Here is a 20674-nt window from a genome sequence, read left to right on the forward strand (position 1 = left end):
ATTAACTTTCAGCTTCTTAAGTCGATAACTTTGTCATCGAATGAAAAGGTATTGTATTGTACGTACTAGTGTAATAATAATAAGCAGTGAATTCAGTATGAATAAAACATAACCTCGAAACGAATTTAGGTTAATCTAATTGCACTGACGCAGCTCAATTAAACATTTGATATGTCAGAACACTCGAGCCCTGGTATTTTCGCTTGGAAACCTGTCTCGTCTTTACTGGAAAAGCTATCCTGTATATCAGGCAATGTTTATTTGAACAATTTTTTGCTTACGTGGAGATTATTTCAATGCTTCTCATTTTACGTTTGATTGACAGAGGCTTCAGAACAAATTGGAAAAAGGTGAATATGAGTGTTAAATATTCATATTTCACGACTGAAATCAAGATTCTATCCCTGAAAACAGGCTTAGAATTCCAGATTTCCAGCATCCATTTGAGCTCTACTTAAGACGTTGAGTTCCAGATCTTATTTAATTTTTTATGGTCTACCTTATGGTGATTGGTTTCTGTCCTACAATTCTGTTTTCTTTCGACATGATCTGTACAACCTTGTTAATGTTCCCTAGCCCATCTCACCACATACTGAATTCCCAACTTTTTTCTAATATCCTGCCTTTTCATTCTATCTTTGGGACTCAATACCTCTATTGTTCTTAACGTTTTCATTTTAGATGTCCTCATGTTTTTTTTTCTGTTGTTGTTTTGGCTTTATTGCATATTTCTTACGCATGATTTGTAGATTCTAATTTTGCTTTGTGATACTGACACTCCAGAATAGTTAAATTTATTCATTGTCTTTACCGAAACATCTTAATTGAAATTCTCATATCTCATTAATCTGGCTTTGTCTTCATTCTATACATGGGTGTGAGTATAGTGCTTTCCTAATTTTCGTTATGTTGCATTGAATTATGTTTGTATTTACTCAAAATTCTCTTTTTTAATTCTTCAGGTGTAGCTGCTTCCCAATCTTCAGAATATATGTTTCGTTTCAAATTCCGCTAAAAACGTTCAGTTGGTCTCAGTTGAGACACATTAAAAATATTCCCAGATTTCTCAATAAACCGAATATTCAACTCTGCAAAAGCTCCCACGACGTCCTTTGCATAATGAGCAGTTGCCATATCTGACCAAAGCAGACCTTCAGGATGCTTTTTCTTTGTGAACTGCATTAATCCGGATCCAGCACACACTTCTTCATAGCGGTTACAGAATTTCCAGATGTCGCTAACTATATCAACCTTTTGTGTACAATTCTGAATTCACTCCTTTCTGAAAATATTAAGTCACTGAAAATGTGTTCCAAACCAAAACTTGGCAGGTATTTGACGTCGTTCGTTTTCTTTTAGATTTTCCACACTTGAAACTAAACACCAGAAAACATTTTTCTTTGTAATAATTGTTTGTATTTGAATTATTGAAAAATCAATGCTTAGCTTTTCTGGATTGAAATAAATAGAATATTAATTCAATTTATGACGTACTTCTAATAAAAACTATTTTTCGTGAAAATAACATTATTTCAGATAAATATCAAATCATATGGACCGTTGCTTAACGATTCTTCAACTTTTATGTAAATTCCAAACTTGAATTGTAAATGCGCCCGTTCGGACGGGCGGCTATCCAGCCTATCGATTATTGGAATTGGCAACAAGTCGATTTAACTGCTAATCGATTATGCGATTTATGTGTTCTTAACATGTGTTTTATAAAGCGCTTACAACTCTTTTTTTTTTAAGTAGTACACATAGCAAGTAACCTCGAAAATTTTATTGCAACGTAAAATTTCGTGTTTGTGTCTTGAATTATCTAGGTGACAAAACTAGGTTTACATGTTGTTAGACATGATTCAATTGTTTGTTTATTGCCTTGAAGACGAGCAATTTGATTTCACTTTTTGCTATCATCGAAATACTAATTAAATTTTGCAAAACTGTTTTGAAACAGTGGGATTAAAAAAAATTTTTTATTTATTCAAAATTTAGTCATTAACTTGAATAGTACAGTGAAAAATTGCTATCAAAATGACCAGATTGTTCCGCAAAGTGAATTGCGACGATAAACTACGAGGGTAGTCTGAAAACTTTCCGACCACAACCTGAAGATGGCAGAACTTATCAATATAAGCTGGAAAATATATCTGAACATGCGTTGAGAGAGAATTTTAGCATCTTCTGACCCTCATTTAAAATTGTAAAATATTGGATATTCTTTGTACGGAGGCTTTGTTTAGATTTTTTAACATTTTATGCTTTACATGATCCCTAAAGGTTGCCACTTCCGCTAGATTTGGTCTTAGTCTTCGTATAGGATAAAACTAAAGAAAACTCACTAGATTTGGCTAGAGATTTGGGATGAAACAAGCACGTGTAGACAGGGGAGCATCCCTTAAGTAGATCTATCAATTATCGGGATCATATTTGAGTATCTATCTGGACAGAAAATCTATATCTAAGACGAATTAAATATTATGGAACCAAACAAATATGGCAGATGAAACAATTAGAAAAAAATGCTAATGACGACGTCAATGGACCTCTGGAGAAGAGCAGCAGGTAAAGCCAGAAAAAACAAAATAAGAAATGACAGAATAAGGAAGATACTTGGAATTATGCACATATTAATCGATAACATCTATCTAGTATGGTCATATACAAGGATATACAAATGTCCTAAAGTGGACAATATAAGGAAAAACGATAAGAGGAAGACCACGAAGAAGCCGGAGAAAAGGTGTAGATAAGAAAATGCCGAGGGGAGAACTGACAGATGACCTATGGCAGGATAGAGATCTGAAAACATCGATATATATAAAAATATGAAAAATTTTGATGTTGAATGCAAACGTGTATTAGCTTAAAGGAAGACGAAGGTTTGGAAAGGCCAAAACCCCGATAACCAAAGGACATTTTCGAAAATTGAGACATTGCAAATCATTTTAAAAACAATAAAAATAAAATAAAGTTAAAACATCAGTTAAAACGTATAGTGATGCTTGTTGATTGATATTTTTGTGTAGCAACCTTTCCAACAATTTTTTAGGAAACATTCCAGTTTTTTCTTTCCTCATTTAACGGTAGATTATTATTCTATTATTTATTATAACATAATTTCGAGGCTAAAACAACCGTAATAAACCATTTTACCTTATAATAATGTCATTGAGAAAATGAAAGTTCATTACCACGGTCTTCATTACGTTCAAACAAGGTTCAATGTCGAAGAACCGAGATACGAAGTTGTTTGTAAGAAAGTATATGTGGTGTAATTCTCGCAGATCGGAAAATGGAGCGCTAGGATGCAGCCGATATAATGTTACATAACGAACGGATGTTGGACTTACTTCTTAACCATTTTTTATTACGCGGTTAAATCGGAAGGATTAAAATGAAAATTAATGAATGAAATGCTTTAATTAAGATGTTTACTTATATCCGGTTGACTTGTAAGTAGTAATTAATATAAAAATGAGGTTATGTTAATATTTAGTTACTAGAAAATTTAGGATTCCTTATAATTGCAACGATTATCTCCTTATAAGGGTGAGATTTAGACCATACAATTATATGGAGTGGCGTACATTGGCGGAGAAAATAACAAACCATTGAACCACTGAAAAGAATAATCTCTACACCTCAAATTAAAAGAATGTTACCTCGTTGTTAAGTATGTGATCATAGATAGTGATTAATTCATAGACTTTTTAATTTTTCTATGTTTGTGAAAGTTCGAAACATTTTCGATATAAGCTTGTTACTCTCTAGCAAATATCAGTAACTTCTCATTTAAGGGCGGGAAGATTTTAATTTTTTCTCAAAAATTAGAACTTATAATTCGAACTTATATTTTAACACATAATATCCTCAACTTCAAAGAAAGTTAGTCTTGTTTAAATAGTTAAATCGTTTTTCTTTTATTTTCACGCATGACTTGGAATTGATTTTTAAAAAATTAAACTCCCGTTTTTGAGAAAACCAATCGGAAATAACCACTGGTTAATATTAGTCCTAATAGATGTTTATCCACTTTCCTTTTTCGGGAAAATTATGGAACTAGTAGACCATGAAAGATGGAGAAAAAGAAGTTCGTTGGATTGCTTGTGAATAGGATAAGGACATTGCACTAGTTTACAAAATTTCCCTTTTTGCCTGTTACCGCGAATTTTGTTGTTGATACAAATCTACAGCTCTTACAGCTCGAATTACTTTGCTTTTGATTTTTATCAATTAAGGATATGTATATATTAATCGATAACATGTGTAGGAAGACAAAGGAATGCAATACAGCAGAAGAAAGAATGGAAAAAATTGATGAAAGAATGAAAATTTTTGCGTCATCATTAGTTTAAACAATCCATATCATTATTTCTTTATATGCAAAGAATATGTTTTCAAATAGTATATCAGAGTATGTCTGATGAAGTAAAATGCTTAAAATGAGTTAGATGATTTTTAGTCCAGTGAACAACAGTTTTCACCACAGATTTCCATCAAAACGCATCGATTTGCTTGAAATTGTAACAGTAGATATCAAATACCTTAAGAATCAAAGTCTTTCATATGCTGAAATGTGTTTTGGGGTGAAGGAGTTGTAACATTCTATCAAACTAACGTAGAAATCGATAGTTTGCACAAATTAATTTAAGGAGTTTTTTCGAAAAATCAATATTTTTTTATTCATTATTGATTGAAATTTTACAAATAACTCAAAAATTTTAAATTGCATAGGAAAACTGTAAGGATTTTCTCTTATTTTGGTTAGAGATCTAATGCAAACCGAGTTATGATTTATGAAAGGTGGAACTTATTTAGTGAACCATAGATTTTGAATAATTGGAAAATTGAAAAACTGTTGATTCTACGAAAAAAGGATCGAATCTTTTTTGAACAACTTCAAAAAACCATTCAAATGAGACTATATAAGACATTGTAATACTAAAATAAGGAAGTCACGACGAAAATAAGATTGAATCAATTCCTTTCATAAAAAAAAACGTCATTTCTACCCTTGATATTACCACCCTAATTGAAATAAAATTGCAAATCCATTTAATTGAATACAAATAATAGGATCAATAAGTTTGAACGGTTCAAAGAGCTTGATTCTCAAAAAATTATGGTTACAAAACTGCTGGTGTACATAAATTTGGGTTTTCTTTAATCAAAAATGTTTTTTTAACTTCAGAATTTATCGAAATATAACCTTCCAAAATTCACAGTAGCGTGTGACTACTACGGTTTTAGAGCCCTTTGAACGTTTCCCTTTTAAAAATATAGGGTTCAATGTATTCCAAACCTTTTTAGTCCAATAGATTATAAATTTTTCTATCAAATCGTTTTGGAGTATAAGTTAGGCTTACATTATGAAAAAAATCGGTATGACACTGGAAATATCTGAGTTGAAATACATTGATTAAGGGTTGAAAAACATGAATATTATCATAAAACATCGAACGATCTTCATTTTAATTCTACAAATGTTTTTTTAACTTTCCAAATGCTTTTGCTTTATTGAATTTTGACAATTTTAATTTTCATCCCTTAAAAGAATTTGCACATATTGGCATAGGTTAGATTTTGCAGTGAAGGGTGAATTCCAAAATGTCACACAAATCAACGCGTCTTGATGGAATTCTGAGGTGATACCATATTTTTATCGTTGTTCTCTGGACTACTTGTCCAGGCAAATATTTAAATCGTTCTACAAAAGCATCAGAATTGTCAGTATCAATACTGGAAGAAAAAATTTTGCTTTCCTCAGGCACAAAGATAATTTTTTATCGAGAAACTGATAAAAAATTATTTCGTTATTTTCCTTAAAAAACTGTATTACCTTTTGATGAGAAATCAAACGACTGGAGTTTAATCAGACAGCTCAAAGTGTAGCTTAAAATGTATTCTATTACATAATGGAAATAAATATATTACGTACCATTATGTACGATACATAAACAAAAATTAATGAAAAATGTTCTATTTGTGTTTCAAGGTTGAGGTATATTGAAATAATTTATAAAATTAATCATAGGATGAAAAATATTTACTAGGCATCATTATATTAATAGATTTGAACTATGACCATGACCGGAACTATTTTATAACCAGTAGAAGGTTAAAATATCCACAGACTTTTAACCAAACATCATAAATATCTCAAAGTAAATTACTGAATTATACAAGAAGTTGAAAACGAAAACGTATCTATATGCTCTAGCGAAATACAGAGTGAAAATTCTTCAAATTATCGGAGACGTCAGAAATTCTAATCATCCAGTCTTTCGATTTTGGTTAACAGAACGATTCTCTGTCGATATTAAATAACTGTGAGATCGTTTTGGTTAATAAGGAGGCTTCTTATTGAAACAGCTTCTCTCCTACTCATATGTAATATTTAGGGAAAGATGAGGAGTATAACGAATTCGGTGACGAAAAATTTCTTTCCAAAGCATTTTACCACTACCTCCAAAGCTGCTAAAAGGTTGCAAGAAGTTTCTTCTTCTTTCATTGTCGTACGTATCTTTAAGCCATATGACAATTTGATTGAATTGGTCTCTATCTGTTGCTACTCTAAATCATTGTTTTACTTCTAATCCGTTCTAGTTTCTAACATTTAGTAGCAACAACAGCTTTTTGCCACCCGTTCATCTTCTTCATCTTTTTCATCATCTGAAGGATGCGATGTTTGGTACTTTGATATTATATGCCCGAAATAACTGACTTTTCTTGTTTTTATAGTATTTAGAAGTTCTCGATCTTTACTCAGCTGTCTAAGTACTTCTTTATTAATACCTCAGCTTCATGCTTTCTCTCCAGCAGCATTCGCAAGCTGCTGATTTTTCCAGTTTTGTGATATTTGAAGCGACAAGAAATTTTGACGGGATGTCTTGGCTGTTAACTATGCAACCATACTAACATCAGTTTTAAGGTTACACTAATAGAACATGGATTCAATAAGATGGAATAATCTGTCATACATGCCATTAGAGGTCACAGAAGAGATATTCCATGTCATCCTCTTCCAGAACTATCACCAGATGATAGAGATGGAGAGCAATGCTTTATTGACAAAAAATTGTTACAATTTGTAGATTAAAGCTTGTAAAAATGTAAAAATACTTAAATAAAGATAGAAATAAAATCTCAATATTCAGAAGAAAACTACAATTAATTACAAAACTACAGGATTACAAAATTACAAGACAAACTACAAAATTATAAGTAATAGTAATAGATAATAATTACTATCTGGCAAGTAATTGTGCATTTTTTGCATTGTCAAATATTGAGCCTTTAACTAATTCTGAACGTGGAGTAGGTAGGTAAGGCGTCCGCGTTTCTAAGTGGCCAAAGTGATAAAGTAGATGAAGATTCAAAATTTTTAATCTTTTAGAGAAGTCCCGGCAGTGAGCTCTGTTGTTTAGTTCGAATAAATATCTAATAGCTCTTTTGTAGTTTGAAGATTTGCTCAAATTGAGTCGCACCACAGAAGGAAAGGGTATATCGGAGATGCGACTCGAAAAAGGTATAATAATCTGTTAAGGAGATGGATAAGTTCAGTTCTTTGGAAACTGATCTCAGCGCAAAACAACAAGCTCTAGAAATTTTAGAGATTCAACGACGTTAATGATGGTGTTATTAATAGAAAAGCCTGCAACATTAAGGCACAGAACATTAGAATCGCATTTAGATATGGTCGTATGAACTGTCGTGAGTTTAGGGCTACTCCAAAAGAAACTGGTATCGTCTGCAAAAAGATATATTTTACCACTGATGTCCAGATAGGCGATGTCGTTTATAAACAGAAAAAACAACATAGGGCCTAGTACTTAACCTTGGAGTACTCCACATTCTATTGGCTTGCAAAAGGTCTTCGTCGTATCAACCCTTACAAGCTGACTTCTCTGGTAAGGTATGACTTAAAAATGCGAAAGGTGTTCCCTTGAAATCGTAGTACTGCCTTAGAAAAATCACAATTAGTTGTTGTAGTGTAGTGATGGCTGTTTAGGCTGGAGTAGACATTATTTAGAAGGGAGAATATAGAAAAAAATTGATGCGTAGTAAGTATTTTATATTTAAATGGAGATGATTTATTGAAATGGTGTATTTTTGTATTACAAAACTTTAGTTTTGAAATGCCGTGATATCAGTATTATTCCAAGAGACATATTTTACCGCTGACATTTAGATAGGCAATATCCAAGTTTCAGGAATGCCATGAAGATATGACGGCCACTAGATCGATATCATTTTAACAACTAATTTCATTTTAAATGAAAATTTGTTCGATCACGATGTGTTTACTTTGTCTAATGGCAATTTTACATTTTTGGCTCACTCTGTATGTAAATAAAGTCGTTTATCACTAATTGATACCTTATTTACTTGTTTGAATTTCTAGAATTGGAAATAAGTTCTTCTAACCATACGAAGCCATCAAATATTCAGTAAACTTGAGTTCGTACATGTTACAGCTTAATTAATTTTGTAGTATGTACTTTAAATAATTAAATTAAAATAAAAAGTTGTTTGCCGAGTTAATACATCCTCGACGATCATATCTACTGCTTCGCAGACCACCAATATAACATTGTTTTATGTCGACATTTTGCAGAAACTAAATACTTACATATTGTTTTTAAAATTTTATGATCTTTTTCACAATGAAGTCATAAAATTTGAATAAATATACAGTTTTAACGGTAAATAAATCTGTTAAAATACCAAATGGTTTCTAGGTTTTTCTGATAAATATTAATCTTTTTTTATTATTATTTACATTTGCTAGACACACCCTGTACGTGAGAACCGATACATAAAGAGGTTTCCTGCTTGACCTCCCAAGTAGTTTCCAGTTCTGCCTGTACTAGTACTAACATATACAGTACTGTTCCTCTCTCCCACGCCGTCTTTGACGCTTCTCGTCTCAACTTACAAAAAAATATAGTCAACGATTCAGATAAACACAACCGTCACCGTAAACAACTTTTAAAGGGTGTGATAATTACTTTTTTTTCATATGATTTACTAATTATCAATTTGTCGTTTTGAAACCTCTATTTGGTCCTAAATGCACCATCCCAAATGGTGAGGTTAACTTTTTGTACCCAAAAAAACTGTCAAATTATTGCGTCGCACGAAAAATGTTATAGATCAGGCGCTAGAAGCAAGCCTTCCCGCTCCCTTCAATTCTCCCTTTGCACATAATTTAGGGTGTTTCTAAATCTATTGACGTAAAAAAATAATAATTGTGGTATAAGCTCTCAGCAAAATTTAATAAATTTAAACACTTTCAATGTTTACATTAATTATAGTATGGCACAAAATTCAGTTAAATGAGTTCAATACTTTTGATGATTTCTTCAAAAAAATTATGGAAATATTAACTTTGCCTGGCATTAAGAAAATAGATGTTATATTTGATAGATATAACCAATCAATAAATATTCCTGCAGAAGACTGCGGTATGTATAGAGGATTCGATGATGTTTCAATGTTTCATGTTATCACAATCGGCGCAGATACAGATGTATTCGTCTTAACAGATTATTTCTGGAAATACATATTTGTTTTCAAAGAAGAACTTATCTGCTGATGAACTCAGATTTATACTGATATCTCAAAATAAAGTTTTAATTTCAATGGAAACCTATCCATTTCATATTTAATCCTTTCCGATCTCATTTTAATTTATATTATCCTTAGATATCTCATTTCCATGATCTGTATCTTATTTCTTTAGCTTTGTATTTTGGTCTATATTCCAACCTGCAAATTGAGTAAAGGTGTTTCTTTCCTTTCCAAGAATGTATTTTTGAAATTCCCAAAGAGGTTTGTTGATGCCTTTATGTCATCATCGACTCTTCCATCTTTCATTATTTAGGTATTTGAAGCTATTCACCTGTTTCATTTAAGTGTTTTTTGAGGTTTTCGTAGGAATATTAGCGTACACAAATCGATGAAAAGTAACTTATACTTTACATTCTGCACCACATCCACTCTTGTATGAAATTTACTCTATCATGTTAAAGATACGGTCCACGGGTCGCTTCCGGTCCCGGACTGTATCAATAACGCCAGCGAACGAAGAATCATGTTTTTTGGAGCTTTTAGGCTTCAATCGAACTTATTTAATATATGATTCTCTACAAAATTGAGTTTGTTCTATAATTTCGTTATGTTTATATTCGTCGCTATATGTTTGATTTTAGAAATGAACCATATTACATTCCAGTAATAAATGAGACATGAATTTATGCAGAATATTTCGAGTTCTTCATCTTCGGTAGACTGACCACGTCTATGCTTCTGATCTCACACAATCGTTCTCGTTTATATCGTTCCGTGCCTTGTACTATTTTTTTCTTTTTCTTTTTTTTTTTGCGGGCATTCGAAAAATCGTTAATACTGTCAAATCGTGATTATGTAACAGAATTTACTGTTAGTCGATATGAAGCAGGTGGACCAAAGTCTGACGTTTGTCCAGGTTAACATTAAGAATCGTGAATGCCAGCGGCGGCTAGTGGTAAACAATTTTAGGTATTCCAAAAAAGCTTGACTTTGTCGTCTTTGTCACATTTCTTTCATGACCGACAAATCTGTATCTTTAATTATTGAGAAGCATCTAATTGAGCCATAATTTTTGTTTAACTTTGTAATGCATATTTCTTGCAATCATAAAGATGACTTTTGGAGTTTGAGGGTCTCCAATTTAATTACAAATCTTTAATATCGCTTCCAGAGCAAGCCCTTTTCGATCCACCATGTCATTACTATTTCACTTTTAGAGCGCAATTGTTGCAAGATTATTGAGCAGATTCGACATCATATTTATAAGCCCAGAATTTGCTGAATGAAGCTATCTCTTTCGCACCCTCTACTGGACGTTGTTTATACAAAAGATTCAGGTCTTTTGGTTCGAGTATTTTATTGCACGCTTCACGCAAAGCATTAACAAAATCTGTTAAGTCTGTTCATAAGAGATGTTTAGAGCCTCTGCAATCCGATAGGAAGATTTTCGAGTCCAATTTTCTCAACTTTTTTTATATTGTGGATATATTAGACGATTTCATGACTTTCATAAATGCCGTGACACTGAAATATTTGTATTTACGATACAGTAGACTCCCCAAAACTGTCCTCCAACATTTTTAACGACACAGTAACCATTGTAAAGACCTAATTCGTTGCTCAACTTTTTTATGCCAAGGCAATATGGCCAGACAAACTTTTCGCATCGTAAGAAACAGCTGGCAAACACACAGTTCACACCAACATCTAAAAAGATGGTACTGATGGAGAAATGAAAAAAATTAACAAATTTTCTATAATGATAAAAATATTTTTAAGCGCTTCATGGAGTCTGCAATATGAATCGAACCAAATCTGTTTGCCTTGTATGAAAAAAACGACGTTTAAATACCAAACAAATACTAAACAACGTGGCGTCTTTGAAACATATGCTGTGAAGATTGTCTACTTTCTAATAAGTATTTTTCAAGTAACTAGGTCTGATCAGGTACTTCTGGGACCATCCTCGTATAGTATCACTTGATCTTAGTATCTTTTTCACTGTAGACCTGTACCCTTCGGAATTTATTTATTCAGATATTTCCGATTTTAAAAATACAAGTTTCTCAACATATTCTTCTTTAAGAAAATGAACTGAGCAGATAAGTTTTTATACGGATTTCATCCAACAAAATACTACACACAAAATTGAATGTTTGGTGTGCGCAAAACTTTTAATTACAATAATGTCACCTATGATAATTACGTAGACTATTTTATAATTATTCATTGCAATTAATTCCAAACATACAAGGAGTGGAAGGAATATTCGCTTAACAGATGTTTGTTATACTGACACCTTCGCCATAAATTCAACTACAATTTCTAATAAAATTAATTAAAATAAATAATTTGTAATTTTAATGTTTTGTAACATAATATTTCATGGTTTCCAATAGATAAAATAATTCAAATACCATGGTGACATTGTATAAATAATTTTTGAGTATATATTCATCAGACGACATAAAAAACAGATCCTGTCTATATAAATTTGTAATAATATTATGCTTGGTTTATATATTATTTGTTCTAACACATTAAAAACAGATTATAAAATCCAATAAATTAAATTGATGATACAACATTTATTAATATCGATTTTCAGGTTCGGTTTTAAAAGTTTCATTCTATGAATGAACCCTCAAAAATAAATACAATGACATTAAGTCTGCGTATCAGCAGGCTATTGAATAGAGCCTCTTTGTTGAATCCATTATCTGGGAAATAATTCAGCTTCTATGTAATGTAAAAGTTTGACAAATTCTCTAGGTCAGAAAGGATATAACTCTCAAACTTCTTCCCGTATGGTGTATACTATTGTTTACGAAAGTAAGAACGCATCTTTTGCACCTATTTTGCAACAGAAAGTTAAAAAATCGTGCATTAATCGCAACAAAGCACGCAGTTCTAAGCTCTCGTGTGCAGCTTCACCTGCAGTAATATTTAACTTTCTGCCTCGAAATAGGTGCAAAACAGGCTTAAAATTCATCTTTTGCGCTTCGAGCTTCCTCTGTTCACTCTCTAACCTGTCACAGTTTCTTACTCGCTTCCTAAATTATCAACTTTTCTATCCTCTATGATTTGTTTCCAGTTCATTACGTCCACCGCTGTAATATCTTGTATAATTTGTTGTTCAGAGCGTGCTTTTGTATCAGTACTTTCACTATATCATGGTCTTTTACTTCCTGCTTAATTTCGCGATTCATAGATCTTCTTAGGTAGCCTCTGTCAGTCTTGATCGAGCCCAGTATCATCATAAGATTCAATATTATTACCATTATATCCCAAAACAATATCTTGCTAATCAAAAGGGACCGACTGTACTTGTAAGTCTGCATTATGAGAAACGGGTTTTATGGTAGATTGCAAATTTGAATATTCGATCTTACAGTTCTCTTATTTGGAATAACCCTCAATCTTTGTCATACGAAAATAGAAATCATTTATATGTGGGCAAATGTGACATTTATGATGTTTCAAGGATCCTAATCTATATAATCTAAAATTGCTGCTCCTGCAGCTTCATATTTAACACTATTTCTTAGTTTTTTTCATCGACTTGTTCTCAGAATAAAAATTTTTGCAATACCTACAAGTTTTAAGCTAATAAATACAGCCACATATATAGAAGGACTGTTTTTGTTGCACGCCCTGTATTTAATTTCCAAATCTTTAAACAGTTGTTACCATAAATCAAAGTAAACATTTGAAATCGTTAAAGCAGGTAGAAGTCAATGTGTAAATAAAAAAAATCTCATTTCCTTTTATAACAACGGCCATTTTGATTCATTCATGAAAGATCGCTGAATATACCGTTTTAAGCGATTGTGGCATCACCGAGTGCGGAAACAGAATTTCTCGTCTTATATAAATAGCCAGATCAGACGATTCCGCCTTTTTTAACATCATTTATTTTTATTTCAAGAATGTAACACTGAAGGAGGACAAGTTTTTTAGATACGCTTCCAGTATACTATGTAACATTGACCTTTTTTTTTCTATTCCGTATCAACAAAAATGTTAAAGTTTTTTATTATAAAAAAATATAGAACAAGAAAGACCCTCTAGGACGAATTCAGGGTAAACCACACTTGTGTGAAACTTTTTTGAATATTGTCCACAGTAGACTTGTAGGGTAAAATCTTAACGAATGATGTTCTAAAGAATGGAATTAAATAGACTTTGTGGAGTCGACCACAACTATTTTCACAAGTCCAACTGAATCATTTACTAAGATTTGAGACTTCCCAAAGACGTTTCCAAATTCTAAATTATTACCACAAAAACTACTCAGTATTGAAATCGTGCGGGCCAATTGATAAAATATTTTCACGAAACAGACTAAGTAATTGCTGATCTAACTACTCGCCACGGAGACACACCTCCTGATTGGATACCCTACATCGACTCTTCAAAAATAAGTCTTGATGTTGTTCTTTCCCATAATGGTAATGTTTCTGCTTCTATTCCGATCGACCATTCAATTCAGTTAAAGAAAAACTTATGCTAAATTACTTTTAAGAATACAATATGCAACTGGACATGAAGATACTGGCCACAAACAGCAACTTCAGTACCTGGAACAAAAAATGTTATTTTTGAAAGTCTTATTGGTAATAGGAAAGGTCTACACCACTTCAGATTGAACTTGGACTTTGAAACGTTAAACATAGAAAGAGGCAGAGATAATTTTAACGTAGAGAATCTTTGTAGAACCGCAGATTGAGAGCTTGATAAACGATTCAGAATTTCCACATCTAAAGATTAGGAGAAAGATGCATGGTATACTTTTAAAGGCCACTGGACATGCGACGTGCAATGTTGCATGGAATTTCTTGCAAGATCAAAATATTTCCCATTTCTTGACATTAAGGCCGCTTGACATGAAGCAATGCATACAAGACGCATTATTTCTTTCAGTTGTTTTATGCACTTGCAGCTTTATCGGTTTTGTGCAATTTTTATTGTGTCCAAATTGCAATTCTGGGGAGTTTAGTTACTTATGGCAAACAACCAACCAAATGTTAGTTTTAGATCAGCTGACTTTCGTAAAACTAATTATTTCGACTTTTAACAAATATGAGCAAAAATAAAATCGAAATAAGGTTAAATTCACCACACAACAATCAACTGAACTTTATCTGCGCATGCTTTTGCACGTTATATTGCATCATGTTAAACGACATTTACAAGAAATTGCATGCAATTTCTTGCACATCGTCTTGCATCATGTCAAGCGGCCTTAAAGAAATTTCTACAAATTTTCGGAAACTATAAAGACCCAAACTATATTTATAAAAGCATGAAAAATTACTTTTCATAACCCCATTTGAAGTATTTGTCGGAAAATAATAAGTAATGACTGTTGGATATTAAGAAGAAGTCTTTCATCAATTGGAAAAGACAGAAAAACAATCAGAAAAATTTTTCTTCTACAAAGAAAACGTCGTGTTAAGAAACGTATAGAATGAATAATTTCTAATAGTTTTTGTAGATTTTTTTGATCGTTTTTCTTCAATATATTATAAATTGAATAATCTGTAGTTTTTCTGTTTTGAAAAATAATCCAGATATGGTATCTCTTACTCTTGATTGATTTAATCGTGCGAAAACTTTTCATTCAAATATCCTCGTATATATTGAGAAGCCTCTTATTTAATTCTCACGGTTTTTGTATACATAAGTAGCGGTACATTGAAGTGAAGAAAACACCATTTTATTATTGAAAATATTAGTAGTAAAACGTCCTTTTTACGATCAAAAAGAGGCTCAGTATTTTATGATTCAAATTTACACAATCATTACATACATACATGGTAGTGTAGTCCGTTAGTCTGATATTACCAACTCGATATACAATCTCACGAAACGACAAGCACTCAAGGACTCTTTAAATTTTGTCATTTTTAATAAATCAACATATTTATGTCTAGTGTATTTTCTTGTTTTGTTATAGAACTAATGAAATAATAATAAAACACAGTTATTTACTTACTCAAAATGGAAAATGTCAATTATAATCAAATCTGTGAATTGATAGCCGAGGCATGAATGCAGGGAAGAAAATAAACAATTTTCCACGATGTTTTCGTCAACCATTACGTACTTTTATGAATATAAACATGTCCAAATTTCATTCTTCGAAATGTAGACTAATAATTTTAATAAATATGATTAAAATTATGTAAAGAGTTCCGTTCCTCCTAATAAAATACGAGGATTGTCTGTCCTGACAAAGAAACAAGACATTTTTCCTTTTAACAAAGTGTATAAACATGCTCTAAATTTTGTAAGCATTCCAAATATTATTTATCCCCAAAATAGACGTTAACGTCCTCGTCTGGTAGAATCTGTGTTTGGTGCAATTGCTAGCAAACCGGAAAAAGTCACTGAGGGCCAAATCTGGTGAATGCGGTGAATTATCAACCAATTCGTAATGCAATTTGTGAATTGTAGATACTGACTGTCTTTTTTTTCAAATGGGGTAGCTTTTTACAATTCCCTGCTTTACTTTATCAAGCAAGATACTCTCTATTATAATCCGCATGCAGTCCATTTTATTTTTCTCTTGATTATAATACTATAGTTGAGTACTTGAGATTATGTCAATCTTTACAGATTATCAGACGCTCTAATGAATAGATCCTCATTCTTCATTTTTTTCTCACTTCTTTTTGTGTTCACTGCTAATCTTGGTTTGGATTCATATAGTATTTTTCTATGGAGTCCGTCTGCAGTACATTTCACTTTCTTTTTTTCTATTATACCTTTCTAGGTGTATGCTTTCCTCGCCCTCTAAAAGGTTTGTTTATCCCACTTAAATCCGACGACCAATTGTAACACCAGCGAATAATGTTTATTTGATATGTTTTTTCGATATTCCTCTTATAATATGTAGCCCCATTTATGGACAGTATGTACCTTTTACTTTACTCAAATCCGATGACCAAATGTAATTTGAGAGAATAATGCCTTTTTTTATTTGTTTGTTTTTTCCTGTATGTTACGCCCCTGACTGTAGTACGGGTTCTATTTTTATTATTCAACCCTTTTTAAGTATGTTTGAAAAATATCGAAATCAAAATAATCCATATCTTCTCAAATCATATTATTTAGTGGGGAAAATTACGAAGAATTTGATGGAAAATGGAAAGTGGACTTGGTGATTGAATGGAACTGAAAATAAAACCTAATTAATATTGTTTACAATTGTTTGGTAATTATAAAATATTGAAAAGGTCGATTTACCAACAAAAGCCGCAGGTGATAAAACCAAATTTTACAAATTCAATGAAATCAATAGTCAAATTTGATTAAATTAAAGTCAAATCTTTTACTCCTCATCTCAGTCTTCATCTTAGCGAACAAAAAAAAGTTAGACGGGGCGAGATCAGGGCTATATTGTGAGTGGTCAATCTCTGTGAAGCCGCATTCGTGTGCAGTAATCTTCGGAAACGCGGCAAAGAAGACTGAAGCTTGTCTAAAGTAATCGCTCACATAGGCCGATTTTGCTGCCGCTTTTCAATAATTTTCTAAGTGCCTTTAATACGTCAGATTGATGTGCCGCATACTCTCGAAATCTCAAAATATTGCGCTTTTAGATAAATCATAATTCTTATTATTTTCGCTGCTATCGGTTTCTGAATTTATATCAGAATCACTATTAAATTTAATCAGTGATTTTTTAAGAGTTATAGGATTTGATTTTGAAAAAAACTACAAAAAATTTGGAAAACCTGATGAAATCTTTATTGGAATCGATAGAACGATATAATTTAATGTTTGAAGATGATTTAATGCAAATGTTGGCCACGGCTCCGCTTTAGATAGCGGATAGCCCATGCACAAGGTCCAATTTTGGCACACTCTCTCCAATATATCGGCTGGTATTTCACGAATAAATGCTTCAATATTGGCTTCCATTACGTCAATCGTAGCTGGTTTATCCCTGTAGACAATAGCCTTAGTATGGCCTTCAAGAAATAGTCCAAAGACGTTAAATCATACAATCTAGGGCCCCAAACGTGAGATGAACTATAAACCGCAGGCGAGGCGGTTCTCAATTTGATTGATCATTGTTTCGCGTGCCGTGTGGCACCATCTTGCTGAAACCACATGTCAGACATATCGAATTCTTCCATTTTGGGTAAAAAAAATTACCAATTATCACACGGTAGTGCTCGCCATTCACAGTAACGTTCCGGCAATCGTCGCTTTTGAAGACGATGCCACCGGCCCATAATCCATACCAAACAGTGACTTTTTCGGGATGCATTGGTAGCTCTTGCAATGCTTCTGGCTGGTCTTCATTCCAGATACGGCAATTTTGCTTGTTGACTTCCATCCATTCAACCAGAAATGAGCTTCGTCGCTGAACAGAATTCTTCGATAAAAAAATGGATATCTCTTTAGCTTTCCCGAAGACCATTCACTAAATGTTAGACAATATCGTCAATATGGAAATTTGTACGATTGTTCTGCATAAAAGAGCGTAAAAACAAATTCTTTTTTAAGGGTTGAGTTTCCGAAAGCCATTAAATTTATATAAACTGACTAATCATCTTAAATCCTGGTCCCCACATCAAACATCAAACAAAAAGATTCAAGATCATTATTTCAACTATACTTTTGCTAGATAAGGAAATTATTTTCATGAGTTCGTTACACAATGCCATTATTAATAACTTATGAAATTATACAGGTTGTCCCAGATTTAATAACAATGAATACCTTTAGAAACGTAACTTAATGATCTATTAAGTGAATATTATTTCTACATATTTATAATACAAATCTACTTTAAAATCTCAATATAAATATTCTAAAAATAATTAAAAACCTTGTTTGAGCTCAAATATTAACATTATTTTCTTTATTACAGCCCCCTTCGAAGGTGATAAAGAAGCAGAAATTGAATACTATCCAGGTATGTAAATTATGATCTACTAATGATAAAATCTCGTTACTACAACTTCTCATTTTATCTAGGGTGAATGAATTTTGCAACCTAACCTAATATTTACCCTGTTAGATTATGTACAGTCCCAATGCTTTTATCTGTGTCAGTTCATTTCGAGCCATGAAACAGTGCGATAGTGTCTTTCAAAATGTCTACCAAACAGCATAAATTTGTGCCCATTGAGGCAAGAATAATAGTTAAAAGTGTTCACTTAAAGTTAGTGAAGCGAGACTACGAGAATACCCGAAAGCGAATAGAAAAAGACCAAGTTATAATGGAGTCCCAACGCTTGCAAAAACTTAGAATATAACATGTCGAAAAAATAAAGTACGAAAAACTCAGTTTTAGTCACTATCTTTTGAGGGTGATATCTCTCAAAGGAAAGCGCTGATGAAATTTTGTAGCATGGAGAATGAAATATAAATACCTTGGAATTGATATAACCAGTTATGGAGACGTAGAAGACGATATAAGAGGACAAGCAGCTAGAGCAAATAAGATCGCAAAACATGCAGTCGTGGCGTTAAAAAGTTGTCAATCATATCACGATATCGCTCCCCATTGACAGTTACCGTTACGCCGGTTTCAGTTTCAAAAAAGTAAGGTCCAATGATTCCTCCTGGCCAAATTGAACACTAGACTGTCACTTTCAGTGGATTCAAAGGTGACTTATGAATAATTTGGGGGTTTTTCATTGCCCAGAATCGACTATCCTATTTATTTACATATCCATTATGAAAATTGTCATGGGCGACCTATAACATTCTATTGGCATATGTACGGCGGCGTAAATGGTCTTCTGGAAGAAGCTCTTGCATCAACTGAATCTTAAATGGAAGCAAATTCAAATCCTTGTGCAAAATTGTGGCCAAAATTGTTCTTTGAAGACCAAGCTTTTGAGCACGGCGTCGAATTGAAGTTGATTGATTGATTTCAGCCGATCTTGCAGTACGTTGTGCCTATCAGCTACAGTCCCTCTTTCTTCGAAATAATTCACTACACGATAAATAGTGCGTCTTGTTGGCACGTTGTTTCTCCAAAAAAATTCTCATAGTCACAGTAATCGATGATTAATTTCGACAAAATGTTTTAACGATTAAAACAAGCTGGTCTACCGAATATTTTTCCATAACAAATTTACCACGTCTGTACTTTACGACTGCCAAATATGAACTGTCAACACTAATGCTTATCAAAATGGCGGCAAAACAATGTAGTATACCTTCCCGGCGGACACACGGTATAAGAAAAGTGGCAGGTATTATAATATGTTTAATAGTTCGGCCTTACGCAATGCACTCCCAATAAATTTACGATTTTTTGGTCTTATAGAATTTTATATATAATTCATTGAGTAAGATTTATTTATAGAGGGTAGCTGAAAAAAATTATTCAGTAGAAAAATCGAGATCATTTCTGCTAATACTTTCAGGGTTGATAAAATTAGGTTGACACATTTATAAACATTCGTTTAGGGGTTTTTAAAAAGTCAAAATATGTAAATTAGTATTATTTAATTAATAATTTTATCGATGAATTTGTTATAGTCGCCGACGCTACTGGTTGCTACTACAATTTCGAACATTACGATGAAGGGGATAGGATAATCACAAACGAACCATGCCTAAATTGTACCTGCCACAATAGGATGCTGATGTGTTACCTCAGAGTATGTCCGTTCACGAAAGCAATAGGTCAAGATTGTAAAGTAGAGAAAAAACCGGATCAATGTTGTCCAACAATCACTTGTCCCGAAGGTATTATAATTAAATAAAAAAATTATATAAAAATGTAATATTTTTATAATTCAGTTCCAGTACAATTATTACCGCAAGCTTCAACAACTCCAACAGCTTTAGGACACTTAAACGAATACGGTTGTTCCATCGATAACCTCTTCTACTCAGACGGAGCTAAAGTCCCATCGAACCCGAACAATCCCTGCGAAGTATGTTATTGTATCAGAAATAAAACTGCGTGTATCATACAAGAATGTACTTTAACTGGTAAAGTTGTGGAAGGTTGTAAACCTGTTTATATTGAAGGAGTATGTTGTCCCGTGCGATACGATTGTGGTAAGTATACACTACTTTTTTATTTCTTAATCTCAACTATAACTTTTATATCGTTTTC

General features: G+C 32.6%; 1 protein-coding gene across 1 annotated transcript in view; it reads left to right on the forward strand.

The window, feature by feature from the left end:
* LOC130452382 (titin homolog) overlaps positions 1-20674 on the forward strand; it is an 83847-nt gene that overhangs the window by 53732 nt on the left and 9441 nt on the right. Inside the window, exons 3-5 of the mRNA XM_056791628.1 lie at positions 18464-18508; positions 20089-20298; positions 20353-20616. Coding sequence (XP_056647606.1) covers positions 18464-18508; positions 20089-20298; positions 20353-20616 — 519 coding nt within the window. The remainder of the gene's footprint in view (positions 1-18463; positions 18509-20088; positions 20299-20352; positions 20617-20674) is intronic.

This window comes from Diorhabda sublineata, chromosome 1, assembly GCF_026230105.1.
Source record: "Diorhabda sublineata isolate icDioSubl1.1 chromosome 1, icDioSubl1.1, whole genome shotgun sequence".
NCBI classification, from domain to species: Eukaryota; Metazoa; Arthropoda; class Insecta; order Coleoptera; family Chrysomelidae; genus Diorhabda; species Diorhabda sublineata.